This window comes from Phyllostomus discolor, chromosome 3 (assembly GCF_004126475.2).
Source record: "Phyllostomus discolor isolate MPI-MPIP mPhyDis1 chromosome 3, mPhyDis1.pri.v3, whole genome shotgun sequence".
Taxonomy (NCBI): domain Eukaryota; kingdom Metazoa; phylum Chordata; class Mammalia; order Chiroptera; family Phyllostomidae; genus Phyllostomus; species Phyllostomus discolor.
Genome location: NC_040905.2, coordinates 153,644,374 through 153,661,844, shown reverse-complemented (window position 1 = coordinate 153,661,844; position 17,471 = coordinate 153,644,374). Strand labels below are relative to the sequence as shown.

Below are 17,471 nucleotides of genomic sequence, written 5' to 3'. Positions count from 1 at the left end.
TTGTCTTTGGTCATGCACTGCCTTAGATGTTAGTTTTATAAGTGGAGGAACACAATTCTTACCTAAAATAATTAAGAATTCACTAAAGGAAACAAACAAGTAAATAGTGATAAAGACACAGTAAGTGCTATTTTTCTATGGCTGTACTGAAGAGAGAGTCTGGAGAAGTCTCACTGATGAGACATCAAAGACATACAGGAATTCTAGGCAAAGAAACAACATGGACAAGCCAATGAGGAGAGGCACATGGCCAAGGCTAAGGCTAAATGCCAAGTCCAGCACAAACCACAGCATGAAGGGCCATAATAGATGCCATACTAAGGATTAGACTCAGCCTAGAGTGGGAACCTTTGAAAACAAATAAGGAGGGGTATAAAATAATCATATTTGCACATTATGGAGACCACCATGATGTATAATGAACATATCACAGGGATTATGACCCAAAGCAAAATGCCAGCTATAGAGATTACAAAAATTATTTTAAAATCTAGGTGTTCTAGTTAAAAGAACAGAATACAAATATTTGTTTTAAAAAGTAGTAATGCATTAAGATTCAGTGTCAATTATTTTCTTCTTTCCAAAAGATACAACTGCTTTATTTTTTTCAATCTGAATTTCATTTGACATTCAATATTATTTTATATTAGTTTCGGGTATACAGCATATTGGTTAGACATTCCTATACCTTACAAAGTGATCCCCCAGTAAGTCTAGTACCCACCTAACAACATACCTAGTTATTACAATATTATTGACTGTATTCCCTATGCTCTACTTTACACCCCTAAGACCATTTTGTACCTGCCAATTTGCACTTCTTAATCCTTCCTTTTCAGTGCATCTATCTTCTTTTTAAACTATTTTGCCCTCTTCATTTAAGGGCAACCCATCAGTGGCCTTTCCTCATGCATCTGCTCATTTTTCTGCACACTCTCTCAAAATTCATCGATACTCCCTTCTTCACCTGTCAACACTATGTAAGGTAATGTAATTTATATGGGTTATTCTGGATATGAACTATAACATATTAAGTATAAAACGGCAGAGCACTTTATATCCTAATGAAGATGATAATTTTATAATTATCATCCTTGCTTACTTATTATGCTTAGAACATAGCTCAACTCAGAAAATGACTGCAATCCAAAGTATCAAATTTTGAAACTAAAATTCCACTTCATTCAAAAAGTGTCACAAAATAAACAATGGAGAAACAATAATCTTCCATCATGTAGCCTACCAGTGGCCTATGCAGCGCACCAGGACACAAGAGTGCTCAGAGAACTGCACATGAACACTTCCATGTAACTTCCTTGTGCCAGGGGTTACCTGTAGCCTCCTCCTAGATCCCCAGGGATCTCTAACCCCCAGGTTCAGAACCCCCAAATCTCTACCCTAGCCTGAAGCTCCAGACCTTTTTCTCCAGATGGCTCACCAGCACTGAAAAAAAAAAACAAACAAAAAAACCTTATAGCTCCACACTTAACTACCCTTTTAGAGTGTACAATTCAGAGGTTTTTAGAATATTCAAAATGCTGTACAACCATCACCAATACCTAATTCCTGAACATCTAAATCACCTTAAAAAGAAAGCCTGTACCATTAATAGTCACGTACCCATTTCCCTCACCCTGCAGCCTCTGGCAACTACTAATCAACTTTCTATGTTTATGATTTTGCCTGTTCCAGACATATCCTGTAAATGAAACTATGTAATACGTGAAAAATAAATGCATCCTGTCAGTGTTTGTTTCGTGTCATTAACAAGTACACATAATGATTTTAATGATGACAAATTCAAATCTGAAATTTAAGTTGTTTTGTTGTTTTCTTCCTCCTGAATGACATGGGGATGAATATGTTCAAAGTATTGGGAAGTATCTTTATTGGGATCAAGAATTAGAAATATTTCAGTGAAAACAGGAATCTGCCTCTAGTTGTATTATATAAAATGAAATGAAAGAGTTCAAGGTCCTTGAAGACCAGCATACAAGTCAAAAGACCCAAAAGGATTTATAACTTTGAAAATCAAAACTTGATTTTTTCTTAAATTCTTCTTCCATCAATGACATTATTATGCAAAAGCCAAGAGTCAAATTACCTCACATAGGTACTTGCTTTAAATTAACTGATATCTTGATACTCTTGTATAACTACAAAAAGAAAGAAGAAATGAGATCTTAAGAGATATGCCTAATAACTTTAAATCACATTCTATAACCCCATGAGATAGAAACATTAATAATCAGGTAGGTAGGGAGGGAGGGAGATAGATAGATAGATAGATGATAGATAGACAGATATTTTTGTACTTTATTGCACTTGCAAAATATTACTATAGAAATTGACCGCTCTTTCCCATCATGATGCTCTAATATGCAACTGAGGGTTCCTTGGGTGCAGTTTTACAAAACAATACATCCAACAAGCTTAGCTTCTGCAAAGCTCAGAGACTGAATTAACCTGGAGCAAGTCCACTCTTATCTGTTATACTGAACAATCCCAGCTATCCAGCTGTGAGGAGGAAAACGTTTTTGCATTATTAAACTGTAGCCAGATGCTGCAAAAGCAGACCTTGTAAGTATGGAGAGGGAAAAGAATTTAAATTGAGAGGAAACTTCAGATGGAGGCAGTCTTGCAAAAAGAACCCGAGACATGTGAGTGAAAGAGCAACGGCAGAAACTGTGCAGAGCAGTGGGTACAGTCACAGCGTAACCTGGGAGTAGTTACAATTGAGACCTCTTCCCACATGGGCTCTTTTTTTTTTTAAGATTTTATTTATTTATTTTTAGAGAGAGAAGGGAGGGAAATAGAGAGAGAGCGAGAGCGAGAGCGAGAGAGAGAGACAGAAACATCAATGTGCGGTTGCTGGAAGTTATGGCCTGCAACCCAGGCATGTACCCTGGCTGGGAATCGAACCTGCGACACTTTGGTTCCCAGCCCGCGCTCAATCCACTGAGCTACACCAGCCAGGGCTCCCACATGGGCTCTTAACCTCCACTGTGAAGAATGTGGATATTCCACAAAGAAATTAGAAATACGTTACTGCAGCATTTTAAAAAATGTAACAAACTGCAACCTATTTAAGTGCAAGCAAGGCCTCTTGAAAGTTTTCTGGTGCTAGGCACAGTATGAATTAAATGCCCATATTAATACATTGAAATTTCACCTGGACTTGATGTTACCTTATGACATCATTTCAGATATCACAGATCCTGCAACAGAATTATAAGGGAAGGGAAACCAAAAGTTTGAATAACTAACCATAGCCCAAGAACCAGTCCTTTCTCTCATAGCTTTATGAAAGGAGAGTATTCACTCTGTTTAAATTGCTCTTCTGACTGAGGAACAAGTGGGTCCCTGGCCTATATAAATGCAAGGCATATGTCCCTGGAGAAAAGTCAGAGTAGAGAACAAGAAGGGGGCTACTGAGCTCCAGCGACTGCAATAACTTGGTGAAGGAGGAGGCTCTCTCCTCCACCAGTGCTCTGATCCCACAGCCTCGGAATCTCTCAGCTGACGTCCCTCCCCAGGTTCATCCCCACTGAGGCACGAGTCACTCAGGATGGAGGATGAGTCACCCTCCACCCACTGCCCCTTGTCCCAGAAGCTACAGCTGTCATAGCTGCCCCCCAGGGGCTCAATGCGGCACCCACTGTGAGTGCCAGGAGATCCAGACTTGTTCCTGCTAAAAATCTCAACAGAAAGAGTTCTTGTTTCTTTCTCTTTCACAGTAGAGCATATTCATAAACACTCAGCCCAAACTTCTCTCACTTTAACACAAGGCAGTGAACCACAATAAACCGTACTATTTCTAGGGGATGCAGACAAGGAGAAAAGTAATAACAATGTAGTGGGATTACTATTAACTTAATGTTTTGACCCATGCAAAAAAATGAGTTTTAACCTACATTTGCCAGTAAGTAATTGAGACCTTAGGCAAATCACTTAACCTCTTTGCCCTGTTTTCATAAGTAAAGTGGAGAAGTTGGGCTAGCAATGTCTAAGTACTAACATCCTGTTTTCTTAAATAATGCTTCTGAGAGTGTGTCAAGCAAAAAAAAAAATCTTGGGTTATAGTAGTAAGTTACTCATTTTTAAAAACAAATGTTTACGATGCAAAACACCATCATAACAAAGACAGAGTTCTTCAACCCTGCCCAGGGTAATCTGATAAGATGCATGGAATAGTTTAGACAGAAAGGATGAACAAAGTTTGTAGGGTGGATTTGGCAGTCCTGGCAAAGAAGAGAACATGTAACTTGGAAGAAGGAAAAAGAAGGGAATTTGTTATACTTGGTATCTGAACAGCATTCCCAGCCATGACATAGAACATGAGTAAGCCATCAAGAGACTTTAAGAAAGTCAAATTTGTGTTTTATGACGTGTATTCAGATATAGCACCTAAGAAAAAGTGAGGAAAGAAAAGAGACAATTTTAAGTTTTTTTTGTACAATTCAGGCAAGAAATATAGTTTCTAGAACCCAAATAAGGATAATGGGAAATGAGAGGTGGGAGTAAATTCTAGAGACCTTTAAAAGGAGAACATGAATGAATATGTACAGGATGAGAAAGAGGGTCCTTTAGAAGGAACTCACGAGCTACTCTAGCCAAGTGTGTCTGGGTAAGTTCTGGCAGCCCGAAGACATCTTACATGGAAAAAACTCAAATGTGGTAGAAAAGAAAATAAACGGAATTTTGGAAATGTTAATGAGTCATCATGGGACATAGAGGAAGACAGGCCCCAAAAGTCATTGAGCACATGGATCTGGAACACTAGAAGAAAGATCTGTTCTAAAGGTACATATCTAGGAATAACAAAAAGTGACCATAAATCATTATTTCAGGTCTTCCTATATTTAGGTCTTTGATCCATTTTGAATTAATTTTTATACATGGGGACAACCTATAATCTAGTTTCATTCTTTTGCACATGTCTTTCCAATTTTCCCAGTGCCATTTATTGAAGAAGCTTTCTTTTCTCCATTGTGTGTTTTGCCTCCTTTGTTAAAAATTTTTTGCCCACATGCATGCAACTTTATTTCTGGACCCTCAAGTCTGGTCCATTAATTTGTGTCTATTCTTCTGCCAATACCATGCTGTTTTCATTATCATAGCTCTGTAGTATATTTTGAAGTCAAGTAGTATGATACCTCCAGTTTAGTTCTATTTTCTCAGGATCCCTTTGGTTGTTTAGGGTTTAAACTTATGGATCTTTGTCACAGAGAACATTTTATGAATTTGATCCCAAAGGCAAGAAATGTAAAGGCAAAAATAAATGAAGTGGACTATATCAAACTAAAAAGCTTGTGTACAGCAAAAGAAACTGACAACAAAACAAAAAGGCAACCAACCAAATGGGATAAGATATTTGCAAAAAACAGCTCTGACAAAGTATTGATATTCAAAATATATAAAGAACTCATACAGCTCAACACCAAGCAAACAATCCAATTAAACTGGCAGATGATCTGAACAGACACTCCCCCCAAGAAGACATACAAATGTATGTCATACCAACAAATGTATGAAAAGATGCTCAACTTTGCTATTAGAGAGGTACAAATCAAAACTACAATGAGATACCACTGCATATCATTAGAATGGCTATTATCAACAAGACAAGTGATAACAAGTGTTGGAGAGGTTATGGAGAAAAAGGAACCCTCATTCACTACTGGTGGGAATGTAAACTGGTATAGCCACTATGGAAAACTGTATGGTGGCTCCTCAAAAAACTTAGAATAGAGTTACCATATGACCCAGCAACCCCTCTCCTGGATGTCTATCTGAAAAAACTTCGAAACATTTATTTGCAAAGATATATGACCCTTATGTTCATTGCAGCATTTTTCACAGTGGCCAAGACATGGTGACAATCAAAGTGTCCTTTGGTAGCCAATAGTAGATTGGATAAATAAGATGTGGTACAATGTATAATATGGAATACTACTCAGTCATAAAAAAGATGAAATACTGCCATTTGTAACAACATGGATGAACCTTAAGAATATTATGTTCCCTAGCGGCATAGCTCAGTGGGTTGAGTGCAGGCTGTGAACCAAAGTTCAGTGTTGCAGGTTCTATTCCCAGTCACGGCACATACCTGGGTTGCAGGCCATGGCCCTCAGCAATGGCACATTGGTGTTTCTCTCTCTCTTTCTCCCTCCCTTCCCTCTCTAAAAAATAAATAAATAAAATCTTTAAAAAAAAGAATATTATGCTAAGCAAAATAAGTCAGTCAGAAAAACCTAAGGACCATAAGATTTCTCTCATATGTGGGATATAAAACTGAAACTTATAGACATAGACAACAGTATGGTGGTTACCAGAGAGAAGAAGGTGGGGGAAGGGGGGAGTAATGGGTAGAGGGGGCCAAATATATGATGACAGAAGATGATGTGACTTTCAGTGATGAGCACACAATGCTATATACAGATGATATATCAAAGACATTTATACTGGAAACCTATATGATGTTATTAACTAAAGTCACACCAATAAAATTAATTTTAAAAAGGGATTGTACCTAAAAGTCACACAGGGAAAGAAAACACAAAGTTTCCTGGATTACCAGAAAATGGCCTTGCTTTCAGAAACATAGGCAGCAAAAGCAAAAATAAGCAGGTGGAGCTACATCAAATTAAAAACCATCTGCGCAGCAAAGGAAATAAACACACAATCTTTGCAATGAGAGAAAATGGCTGCAAACCATACATCTAATAGGGGTTAATCTCCAAACTATATAAGCTCCTAAACTTAATAGCAAATGACAACAATAAAAATAAGTAACTAATAACCCGAAATAAAATGGACTTTTATCCAGAGATGATATATAAATGGCCAACAGGTATATTTTCAAAGGCTCCATGTTACCAATCATCAGGAAATGCAAATCAAAATCACGATGAGACAGCATCTCATTCCTATCAGGATGATTGTGATCAAAAGACAACCAAGTCAACTGGAGCTGCAGACCATGTAGAGAAACTGGAATCCTTGACACACCTGGAAGTAATGCAAAATGGTGTTGCCACTGTGGAAAATGGTAAGAAAGTTCCTCAAAAAATTGAAAACAGAACTACCATGTGATCCAGCAACCCCACTCCTTAAGTTTTATCCAAAACAACTGAAATGAGGATCTGGAAGAGATAGCCACAGTCACGTGTTCATCGGCACTGTTATCAAGAGCCAAGAGGTGGAAACAAACAAAACACCCACCAACAGATGAATGGATGAAGAAAAGGTGGTATGTACATAGAGTAGAATAGTATTTTGCCTTCCAAAAAAAAGTAATTTTGTAATATGTAACAACATAGATGAACCTTAAGGGTATTAAGTTAAGTGAGATAAGCCAGTCACAGAAGAACAGATACTGCATGGGTCCACTTATGGGAGGTACATAAAACAGTCAAATTCACAAACTCAAATGGTGGAATGGTGGTTGCCACGGGTTGGGGCAAGGGGGAATAGGGAGTTACTAATCAAGGCACATAAAGTTTCAGTTATACGAGGTGAATAAGTTATAGAGATCTGCCGTACAACACTGTAACTACAATCAACAATAACATACTATATACTTTAAAATTAAACAGGGTAGATTTCATAGTAAGTGTTCTTACTACAATAAAATATTTTTTTTAAGTAAGGAAAAAGTTTTCAATAAAGCATCAACTAAATCAAATTAATGCTCAAAATATGAAAGCAGGAATGGAATGGAAAGGAACCATTGAACTCTGACAGTAAATAGTCATAAACTTAATGAAAATAATTTCTGTCAGAACAGAAACCCAGTTGCAGGAAAAGTCAAGAAGGAATTTTAGAGTCTTTCATGTCATGTCATGAAAAAAAGAAAGATGGAACACTTGGTTAAAGGGAGTTATCTGAATGAGGGACAAAGATGCTTTAAAAAAAAAACAAGGTATGAAATAAGTTGTTAGGATGAAATACATCAAATAAGGAAGATATATGGAGAGGGTCAGGAAGAGTAGGGACAGAAAAAATTTTCAATGGAGACAGAAAAGTTGGTGGCTTCAGAAAGTAGTATGGAAAGGCAAGTGGGAAAAATATTTATACAATGTTAAAAACAAGGGACTCAGAGATAAAGTCTTGCCTGGAAAAGCAATCTGTAATGACACACTTGTACTATTTCTGATATCACTATTAAAAACTGTAACAAAATTTCATTCCACATTTCCTTAGATGTCACAAGGCTTAGAAGAAAATTGAGGATCTAAAAATTACAATTCTATTTCACCATGAGACTTGAGAACGTCTGTTTCTTTTGTCTCTTTTTTATAATCTTCAACCTAACCTAATGCATTTTATCTTGATTTGTAACATTGTCTATGCCATTTTAATTCTTTAGAAGAGTGTAGGGTAAAAATCTAATACATTTCTCTTTGGTTGCACATCAAAGATACTTCCTACAGGAAGTCTTCTTGATCAATCCAGCTGGAAAAGAAAGTGGGATAAAAAGTCCTCACCTTTATCAAGCCCCTGCTACTTGCCAGGTATGCTCTTCCATCAGATGCTTACAACTGGCCTGGATATAACTGACTGTACTAAATTCCAAAGAACTTGTCTGATTTGCTCAGGCACTGCATGGCCCTCATGATCATTGTAAAACATGGAGCCTTGACCCAGGGAGCAATTTAATTCCAAAGTTCACGTTCTTACACCACCATGTTCCCTACAATGACTGGATACAGTATTTTGTAACTTTGAACTCCCATGACCCTTGAGTTGTACCACTAAAGTAATATTTAGACACATACACACACACACACACACATATACATACATACATATACATACACACACACACAGTAGGGCAAAAGTGGGTTTACAATTGTGAGCATGTGAAACATAGTGTATTCTTGTGTTATTATTTATTAAATATTGTATTATTCTCCAAACAAACAACTGGGATCTACTTTTGCCATGCCCTCTGTGTGTGTGTGTAAAACATGGTACATATATTTATGAACAGAAAACTTTGGGGAGAGCAAGGCTTGTGTATAACTTATGTTTTTATCTTCTGCAGCATCTAGTCTAATACCATACATAAAATAGATGCTTATTAAGTATCTGTTAGCTGAATAATCCATCTATACACAGCTCTTTCTAGATTGTTTATTGTTCTTGGTGTGGGATGGGTTATATTCCCAATTCCCCAGGAGCAAATGGCTGTCTCTAACCTTATTTTGAGCTGACTCAACATAAAGTGACCTACACCCTGTCTCCTGGAATGTAATATTCAATTCTGAACTCAGTAACCAGTGGACACACAGTTAATATACATTGCCTAATAGGATGGGTGATTGGGGAAGATATGCAAAAATCTCCTTTCATAACCTTATAAGATATTACTAAATTATCTTTTTTTCTAAAATTAAATATTACAAGTAATTAGGCTGGAACCATTGTAAGGGCTGGGCATGGTGCCAACTGCTATGTAAATTAACCTTTAAGGAGTGGGTTATTCACAAGTACCTATAATGTGGCCTGTAGAAATAAGTAGCTGAGGGCTATGTACCCTTCTGGTTTTTTAAGAATAATTAGTGAAGAAAACACTTTCCTCATCCTCTCCTTTACTCTGAACTCTATCGTAAATTTGAAAATTTAAAAACTTGACTGAATGTGATGTCTTCAAAAAACTCAGAGGATAAAGAAGAAAAATGTTCCTGAAACAAAATCTGTAAGGGGAGAAAAATGCTTTGATTTTAGCACTGACTTGCACAGACCTCATTCTCAAATTACTTAAAAGCTTTACCTACAACTTCAGGTCTTACCACAGTTAACCAATCCTCTTAGTGTCTTTCTATTTATACTGTTATGAATAGAAAGCCTGTTTATTGTCTGTTGCATATTATTTAGTGCCAAAGTTTAAAATTACTTCTAAGTATCATGAAATAGTGAATTTTCCCCATGAAAAAATCTTGATTTTGGTAGATACAATAAATGAGGATATGAGAAGGAGCGATTATAAACTTATTAACTGAGGAATAAACAGGCTGTAAATTTTTTTAAAAAGTATATTTTCTCTTTTCTTTTACTGTGAATGCCATTTCCTAAGATAAAACATGCTCTACGAGATCCTTCAGGACCTATGCATATATATGTGCCTTCATATACAAATAAGAAAGAAAATGTTTTATTATTTTTGTAACTAGTAGAAAGTAATATTATGTTTGTTCCAAATTCTAAATTTGGGGGGAAAAAGTGAAGAATTAAACGAATATGGGCCCTAGTGCTCCTAACAGATAACAACTAAAACTGCAGATGCTGAACTCATTTTTTTAATAATTATTTCATTACTTTCACAGTTTCATGGCTACATTCTTTTAGCTTCATTCTCAGTGTCTATTAAATAGGGTTGGGAGAGATCAACCTCAAAATATTTATAATTTAAAAGATTTCTTAAGCACAAGGTAAGCACATTGCTATAGTTAATAGATACTCCTTGTTTAATTTTTTCAACTGTTTATACTTGGCCCCATTTTGTTAAAGAGGGTATGTAGGATTGCTTATTTGATGTACACCCAATACATGATCCTAATGGTTCCCAGTGGTTCTGCCAGACTACACGCAAAAGCCAACTCATAAAAGGGCACAAGTACCCTACAAAACTTCCCCCTAAAAAGAAAAGTAGAATAGCCATTCCAGGTGAGAAAGCTCTGGTTAATGATACTTGGAATACTTGGTAAATATAAAATGATAAAATTTGCAAGAACTGTTCTAGGATTTAATGTTTCTTTCTTATATTTCCTGTCATATGAGAGCACATCACAAAAGTACAGACTTCCTGAACTCTAGAATGAGGTATCAGCTTCAAACTGACTTAGAGGCAAAATCTAACTTCTAGATTGCCTTATTCTTCTTTGATACTAATTATTCCAGCATTGGGCAAATGACTGAGATTGGGAAATCTAAAAGATCATAGCCTAAGGAACGTAGAGACACTAGAAAATATTAGAGCAAGTCAAAGCTAATTTTAAAAGATGATAGTCCAATCACACATTTCCTAAAAGTGGCAGTGGAGTTTTTACTTATTAAAAATAAAATTAGCCTTGGCTGATATGGCTCAGTGGATTGAGCTCAGGCTTGTGCATCAAAAGGTCACCAGTTCAATTCCCAGTCAGGGAACAGGCCTGTGTTGCAGGCCTGGTCCTCTGGTTGGGGGTGTGCAAGAGGCAACCAATCGCTATATCTCTCACAAATTGATCTGTCTCCCTCCCTTCCCCTCTCTCTAAATTAAATAAATGAAATCTTAAAAATATAAAATAAAATTGGATCTGAATCTAAGTCCTTTACCCTCATTTGATGCACAACAATTGTTTTCTAGTGTTGACAGAGGGCTCTTATAGTTCTGTTGCTTACAAGGGGTTATTTTGATATTCAAAAATAAATATACATACACATATAAAACTTTTGCATCTATCATAAACAAGGGAAATGTACATCATAGAAAAGGAAGTGACCCCGTGCTTTTTGACCACAGGAACATCATGTTCTTGGGCACCATCGAACCTTTAGAGCACCTTGGCCCCGAAAATATTATAGGGCCCATTCCCACCATGTGACAAAGAACAAAAACAAATATTAAATCACAAATAGTATAAAGAAATGTCATAAAGGCTATTTAAATGCATTTTAAGATAATAAAAACTACTTAAATGTTTTTAAAAATAACAAATAATATCAAGTATCCCTCCTCCCCAAAACGTGTTGCTTTTGATTCCCTGTGATTAGTTTGCTCACTGAGTACCTACCCTAATCAAAAAAGACAAGTTCAAAACTAAAGGCCCACTACAATTTGGAAGTTCAGAAGTTCAGAGGAATCAGCAAGAGAGTGGTCTCCATGTCAGACAGTCAAGTACAATGCTGGAGAAAAGCCAAGCCAAGCCAAAGGGCGTGTTCAGTTTGTGGGGAGACATATGAATCTGCACTCATAGGAGGATTGGATGGCATTCCACCCTCGTGTAAAGACTGGGGAATAGATTTCAGAGAGCTTTTATCTCCAAAAAGGCTTGAATTTTTGCCATCTCTTCCCAACCTGTTAGGAAATGAACCCAGGAGTATATGGGAGCAATTGTCATGGGTTGCACATCTCCCAGGGGAAAACTGCTAGTGATAAGAAAGTGTTTAGTAATCAAGATCTTTTTCAAAAGTTTAATTCTTTGTTATAAGCAGCAAAGGGATTTGATTGTTTCAATGCTTATGATAGTGGATTTTGAATTTGCCCATAAATGGATTCTGCCTTCTGCAGATATTAAAATTCAACTTTGGAGATTTCACATTTCAACCAAGGCCAGAATACAGAGAGGAAAAGGGGCCCCTCATGATAAATGACACTCTAAAATACCAAACATGCTTATACTTATGAAAAGAGCTTTTAATAGCAAGTATAATTTATTTCAATTAACTGTATTACAAAAACCGTAGTAAGCTCTGATTTTTCATATTTCAAGTTAGAAACTAATCTATGTTCCTAATAGCTTGATTTACTTCAAGGTATTATAAAACAAATCCTTAATTTCATCAAACACAATCCCTTAATAATCTCTATGGTTAATTAGATAAAATAATGACATACACAAAGTACATTGAAATGATAGGATGCTTCTGAATTATCCAAGAGAATTCTAATTATATCCCATTTAATTTTGGTATCATATATGTTTTACTATATTCTAACTCTGAAAAACTGGTAATCAATATATAATTTATGTTTATACAATACTCAACAACCAAGCTTTAGAACATAGCTCTCAAAAGGCTTCAATTTCCAAGAAAAATTAAAAAAAAAATAATAATAAATTTGATTGTTTCTGTTTGCCATATTATATGCAATCATAAATTAAGAGATGCTACCCTGAATGAAGCAAAAGAAAAAGGTGACCCCACACTTCTTAACAAATATGGAAAAGTCGAATTCCAACACCACAATAACTATTCAAACATTTGTTTGGCTCAAGTAAAGAACATTTCAAGTGAGCATAATTCTTTCTGCATATGCTCAGAAATGTATTTCAAACAATAACAGCTTTATTAATTTCAAATCAAGCTGTCATTCTAATGGAAAAATCATATCCTTTATTCAGTCTAACTTAAAATACTTATCAACTCTTTTTCTAGTGAAGGGGTTTTTCCCCCTTCTCATTGTTTATAAAATGAGTTAGGAAGCTTTAAAAAATGTTTGGATACAATTCACCTTTGGCTCTCATGCCACACAGAGAAAATATTAGTCAGCTAAAAAGAAGAAATTTAAAAGACATTACAAGCTAATGAAATTTTCTCAACTTCAGAAAATTTCTGACAAAATGTATTATATCCCAGTTTTTTTATTCTAATTACTTGCACTAAATAACTGAATTTTACATTTAAAATTGTTTAGTTTTGTAAATGGCTTGTTATCAATTTGTAATAATATTAAAAGATTTTGATGAAAGTAGAAAAATCAACTTAGTACACATTTTTAAATCTATATTTAATTAGAACTTTTTATCTTTGAAGCATATACTATTTTTGTTAAACATGATTCTGTATGACACAGACTTAGTTAATACAGAGTTGTAAAAAAATAATTTTTCTAAGATAAAAATACAGTAAGACTCAAAAAGAATGCATTCTGTTTTGACTTTGCATTTTTATTTGAGTATTTACTGCATGCATCTTACAACATCATTGAAAAACAAAACTGGTCTGCCATATTTTCTCGTAGTTTGGGGGTTCCTTAGCCTCACCTTAGTAAAGCATTATGACAAAGCATAATTAAGGAACTAAAATTAAGTCTACCTGAAAAACCTTTTATTATTACTTTTTATAAATGTTTTGGTTTATTTTCCATGAAAATACAGATGCAATTACTTGGGGAGGTAGAGGGAATGTGCAGTTAGTATGGATTTTTTTGTTTTGGTGTTTGTTGCTTTTGTTAGTTTATTGTAAGAGCTCTCTTTTACCAAAGTTACAGATATGATTAACATTTTCAAGATACTGAAATATTGGAAAATCTTCTTTGTATTAGTTTTATCTCATGTGAAAAGACACTCCTCCTAAATCAATTATCAAAATTCTGTATGTTTAGAATTAGGAGTAACAAAACCATGAAGATAGCCAATTTATAAAAGCCCATTTTCAGAACTGGAACAACTTCTGAAAATAAAGAGGATACTTGGCATAGATTATACTAAAGGAAAAGTCCTACTTTCATTATTTCCTGATTCTGAGAATCCGGTAAAAACCTTATGAAGTAAAAATTCGTTTGTGAAAATTCCGTCACTGAAAAGATAGCCAACCACCATCACAACCCCCTATAATAAGAGTATGGAAACTCTTACTTTTTCTTATACATTTTAAAAGAAAGATTAAAAGCTGTTTTGGATTTTCCAACAGCAATGACTTTGCAACTGAAAGATACACAAGTAAAATACATGCATATTCATTTTCAAAGAAACACCAACAAAAATTAAAACGTTGCTGATTACGTAAATACTGATGACGCCAATGTGGAAGTATTTGCCCCTGTGAAGGGCCTAAACAGAATCACATCTTGTCCTGATCATACCTGCCTGCCAGAACAAAGTAGGCAGCTGACCAAGTATGGGGTGTTTATCTATACAGTAGTACCTTTGTTCTCCAACAATGTCAGATTGCAAACGTCCTGGAACGCATATTTACCTGGAGGATTCTTGGCAGGATCATTGTGGCTTGGACTTCCTGATTGTCCAGAATCTGTAAAGAAATCATAGAAAATGTTTTATTTTTAATTTGTTTTGAAAGAATTTCACAATCCTCAAAAGGACTTTAATTTTTTTTTTTAGGTAGAACAATGAGGTTGGGTGTTTAAATAAAGTATACTTTCCCAAGCCTTTCAGCAACAAGATTTTATTTATCAAACTATATGAATGTCTATACATATTTCTATGTCAAAAAGGAAAAAAAGTATAGATCTGTAAGATTCATCGGGTAGAGCAAGGCTTTTCTGAAACAAAAGGTCTGATGAGAAAGGTGGTTTGAAGGTTTGGCCTGTCAGTAGCAATACGAAATACAGCAGGTAAATCCACTAAAAATGCAACCTGAGTGTAATTAAACATGCTTTAAAAAACCTGAAAATGTTTTTACTCAATGATTAAAATACACAGAAATGAGAGTCCATTTTTCTAGGATTTCATGTGCATACACACATACCCACGCCAATAATCTCTCAACCTACTGGATCCAGGCCCAGATTTGTCTGCATCCCATAATAGCCATCGATTTGCAAACACCAAGAAAAGCACAAATTACTAGGTAGAAACCAACATGGCTTTGTGGAGAGCAAATTGTTGGATCAATTTAATTTCCCTCTGTGACAGACAGAGAGACTCTACAGATGAGGAGGAAGAGGATCAATGCCATCTATCTGAATTTCCTATCTGAGTTATTCCTCATCAATGCTGCAGAGAGGAATGTGAAGGCTACACTGCTGTTAGGCAACACGCCTTCCCTAACTAATCCCATCCTGTTTTTGTGTTTTCCTCATTTCTCTTTCCTGCATGTCCTCCCTGCATTTATCTGTGTCATTTGCCCCATATTATTATACTCTTACTTGCACATCTTTTGTAATTTTCTTTGGTTCTAGTATTTAAGTTTCGTCTCCCCAACTAAATGACATGCTCTTAAGCAGAGGTCGAGATTCTGTCTGCTCCCTCTGTATCTTCCTCAGTGTGCCATTCATTGTCTGTGATGCACAAGGCTTTCAGTGAATACCACAGAAATGGATGGCTCTGATTCAGCAGCCTCCTTTGCTTGCCTAGGAAAGGCAATTTTGAACTTGCTAGTAAATATCAACAAAATTTGATAGGTGGGCAAAGACATGTCTGTCTCCTCCCTAAAACCTTGCCACTGTACCTAAGCCAAGATAGGCATCCAGCATTATTTAAGCAGAAAAATCTTATGCTGGTTTTTTCAGCAGTTATTCTGCTCTTCCATTTAAGAGATTAACATACTGCAACTGCTGCTTCTACTATTCAATGCAAGGACATCCTGTGAGTTTCTTTCTGTATGAAACTTGGTTATTTATTTCTGCCCTTTGCCTCTTGCCTGCTAAGTAGATTTAATGCTGAGATCACATTTTTACCCCTTTATTATATTTCCTTAATTGTCATTTTCATTTTGCTCTAGAATAGTTTTCACGTAATCTTAGAAAGTATATTTAGTGACTCCTGTATTATCTGCCAATTATTTTGATTTCCCAAAATGGAGGTAAAAGAAAACTGACAGAGACTAGTCCTGCAAGTTGAATTCTGGTTAGAGTCACCTGCAGATGATTTGGGTTCTCTCCTAAAAAGTTCAGAGATTTGGGTACTCTCCTAAAGAGCTTCTCTCTCATTTCCCAATTATTCTATTACTTCTGAAACTGAAGCACAATTCTGTGATTTATAACTTGAGAGATCAATCTTTTTCTACATTCCTGTAAAAGATGGTACAATATTGACCACTTTCCAGGCACAGAGCATGATAGTCACAGAAAAATGATACATCGTATTTTGCTACAACCTCAGCTATTTCTGCCTTGAGTTCCTCTGACCAATGACCCTTGGTACCGATACTACATTGGAGTTCAATTTCTCAAGTGACTCTAACATTTTGAGGAGTTCCTATTTATGCATATTAGCATACTCACTGACCAGAGCCTTCCCATGTCTTCTTTTTCCCTCTAAAGCTGCTTCACATTTATGGAAGTCTAATGCATCCCTCAAGGTGGCTAATGACACCTTCACAATGACACATCATGAGGCAGGTTAAGGTTAAGTTTATCAACACAGGACAGGAGTTACAGACTCTACATAAGCCTTGGTGTGTTTACTTAAGTCAACTTCAAAATAGCATCACAAAGCTCTTTCCCAACAACTGGTTGCTAAAATTTGGTTCATTCGAGTAAAGAATGAAGGTCTCTTCCATTCCTAAGAAAGTATTCCATGGGAACAATGGCAGCTCCTGTGACACAACATCCCACTTGGGAAACCCTATTCTCTTCTACCGTAAGTTATATCCTTTTCTTCCCCAACTTCCAACAATTGCAGGCCAACCTCTTCAACAGAAAAAAATATAATTACTAAAAACACCACAAGCATTTGAAGGTGATCTGTAGTATATCCTAAATTTGAGTTGCATACTAGCTTTTAATGAGAATTCCACTTACAAAAATAATCTGGCATTTACTAGCACACAATGGCAGATTTCCCCTCGCACTCCAAAGTCTGTGCCCTCTCTTGAGGTAGAATGGCATATACTGGCTCCCCCAAACACAGAGGAGGGCCCTCTCAGGAAGAGAGCTAGAAAACACTTTTCAGTCTGTAAAGTCTAACATTATTATCTACTCTTAACTCTTATGTCACCTTATATCGGTCACTTAATTCAAATGCTAGAAATAAGTAACCAAGGAGTCACAGTTGGCAGAGAAATCAAAAATGAACTGCTGT

At 35.9% G+C, this 17,471-nt stretch overlaps 1 protein-coding gene across 8 annotated transcripts in view; it reads right to left on the bottom strand.

Annotated features, from left to right (window-relative positions):
- The window catches only part of NFIB (nuclear factor I B), a 234,490-nt gene that overhangs the window by 84,824 nt on the left and 132,195 nt on the right, over positions 1-17,471 (bottom strand). For all 8 annotated transcript variants that reach the window (XM_028526353.2, XM_028526360.2, XM_036021590.1 and 5 more), the window contains exon 3: positions 14,686-14,739. In XM_028526353.2, coding sequence (XP_028382154.1) covers positions 14,686-14,739 — 54 coding nt within the window. The remainder of the gene's footprint in view (positions 1-14,685; positions 14,740-17,471) is intronic.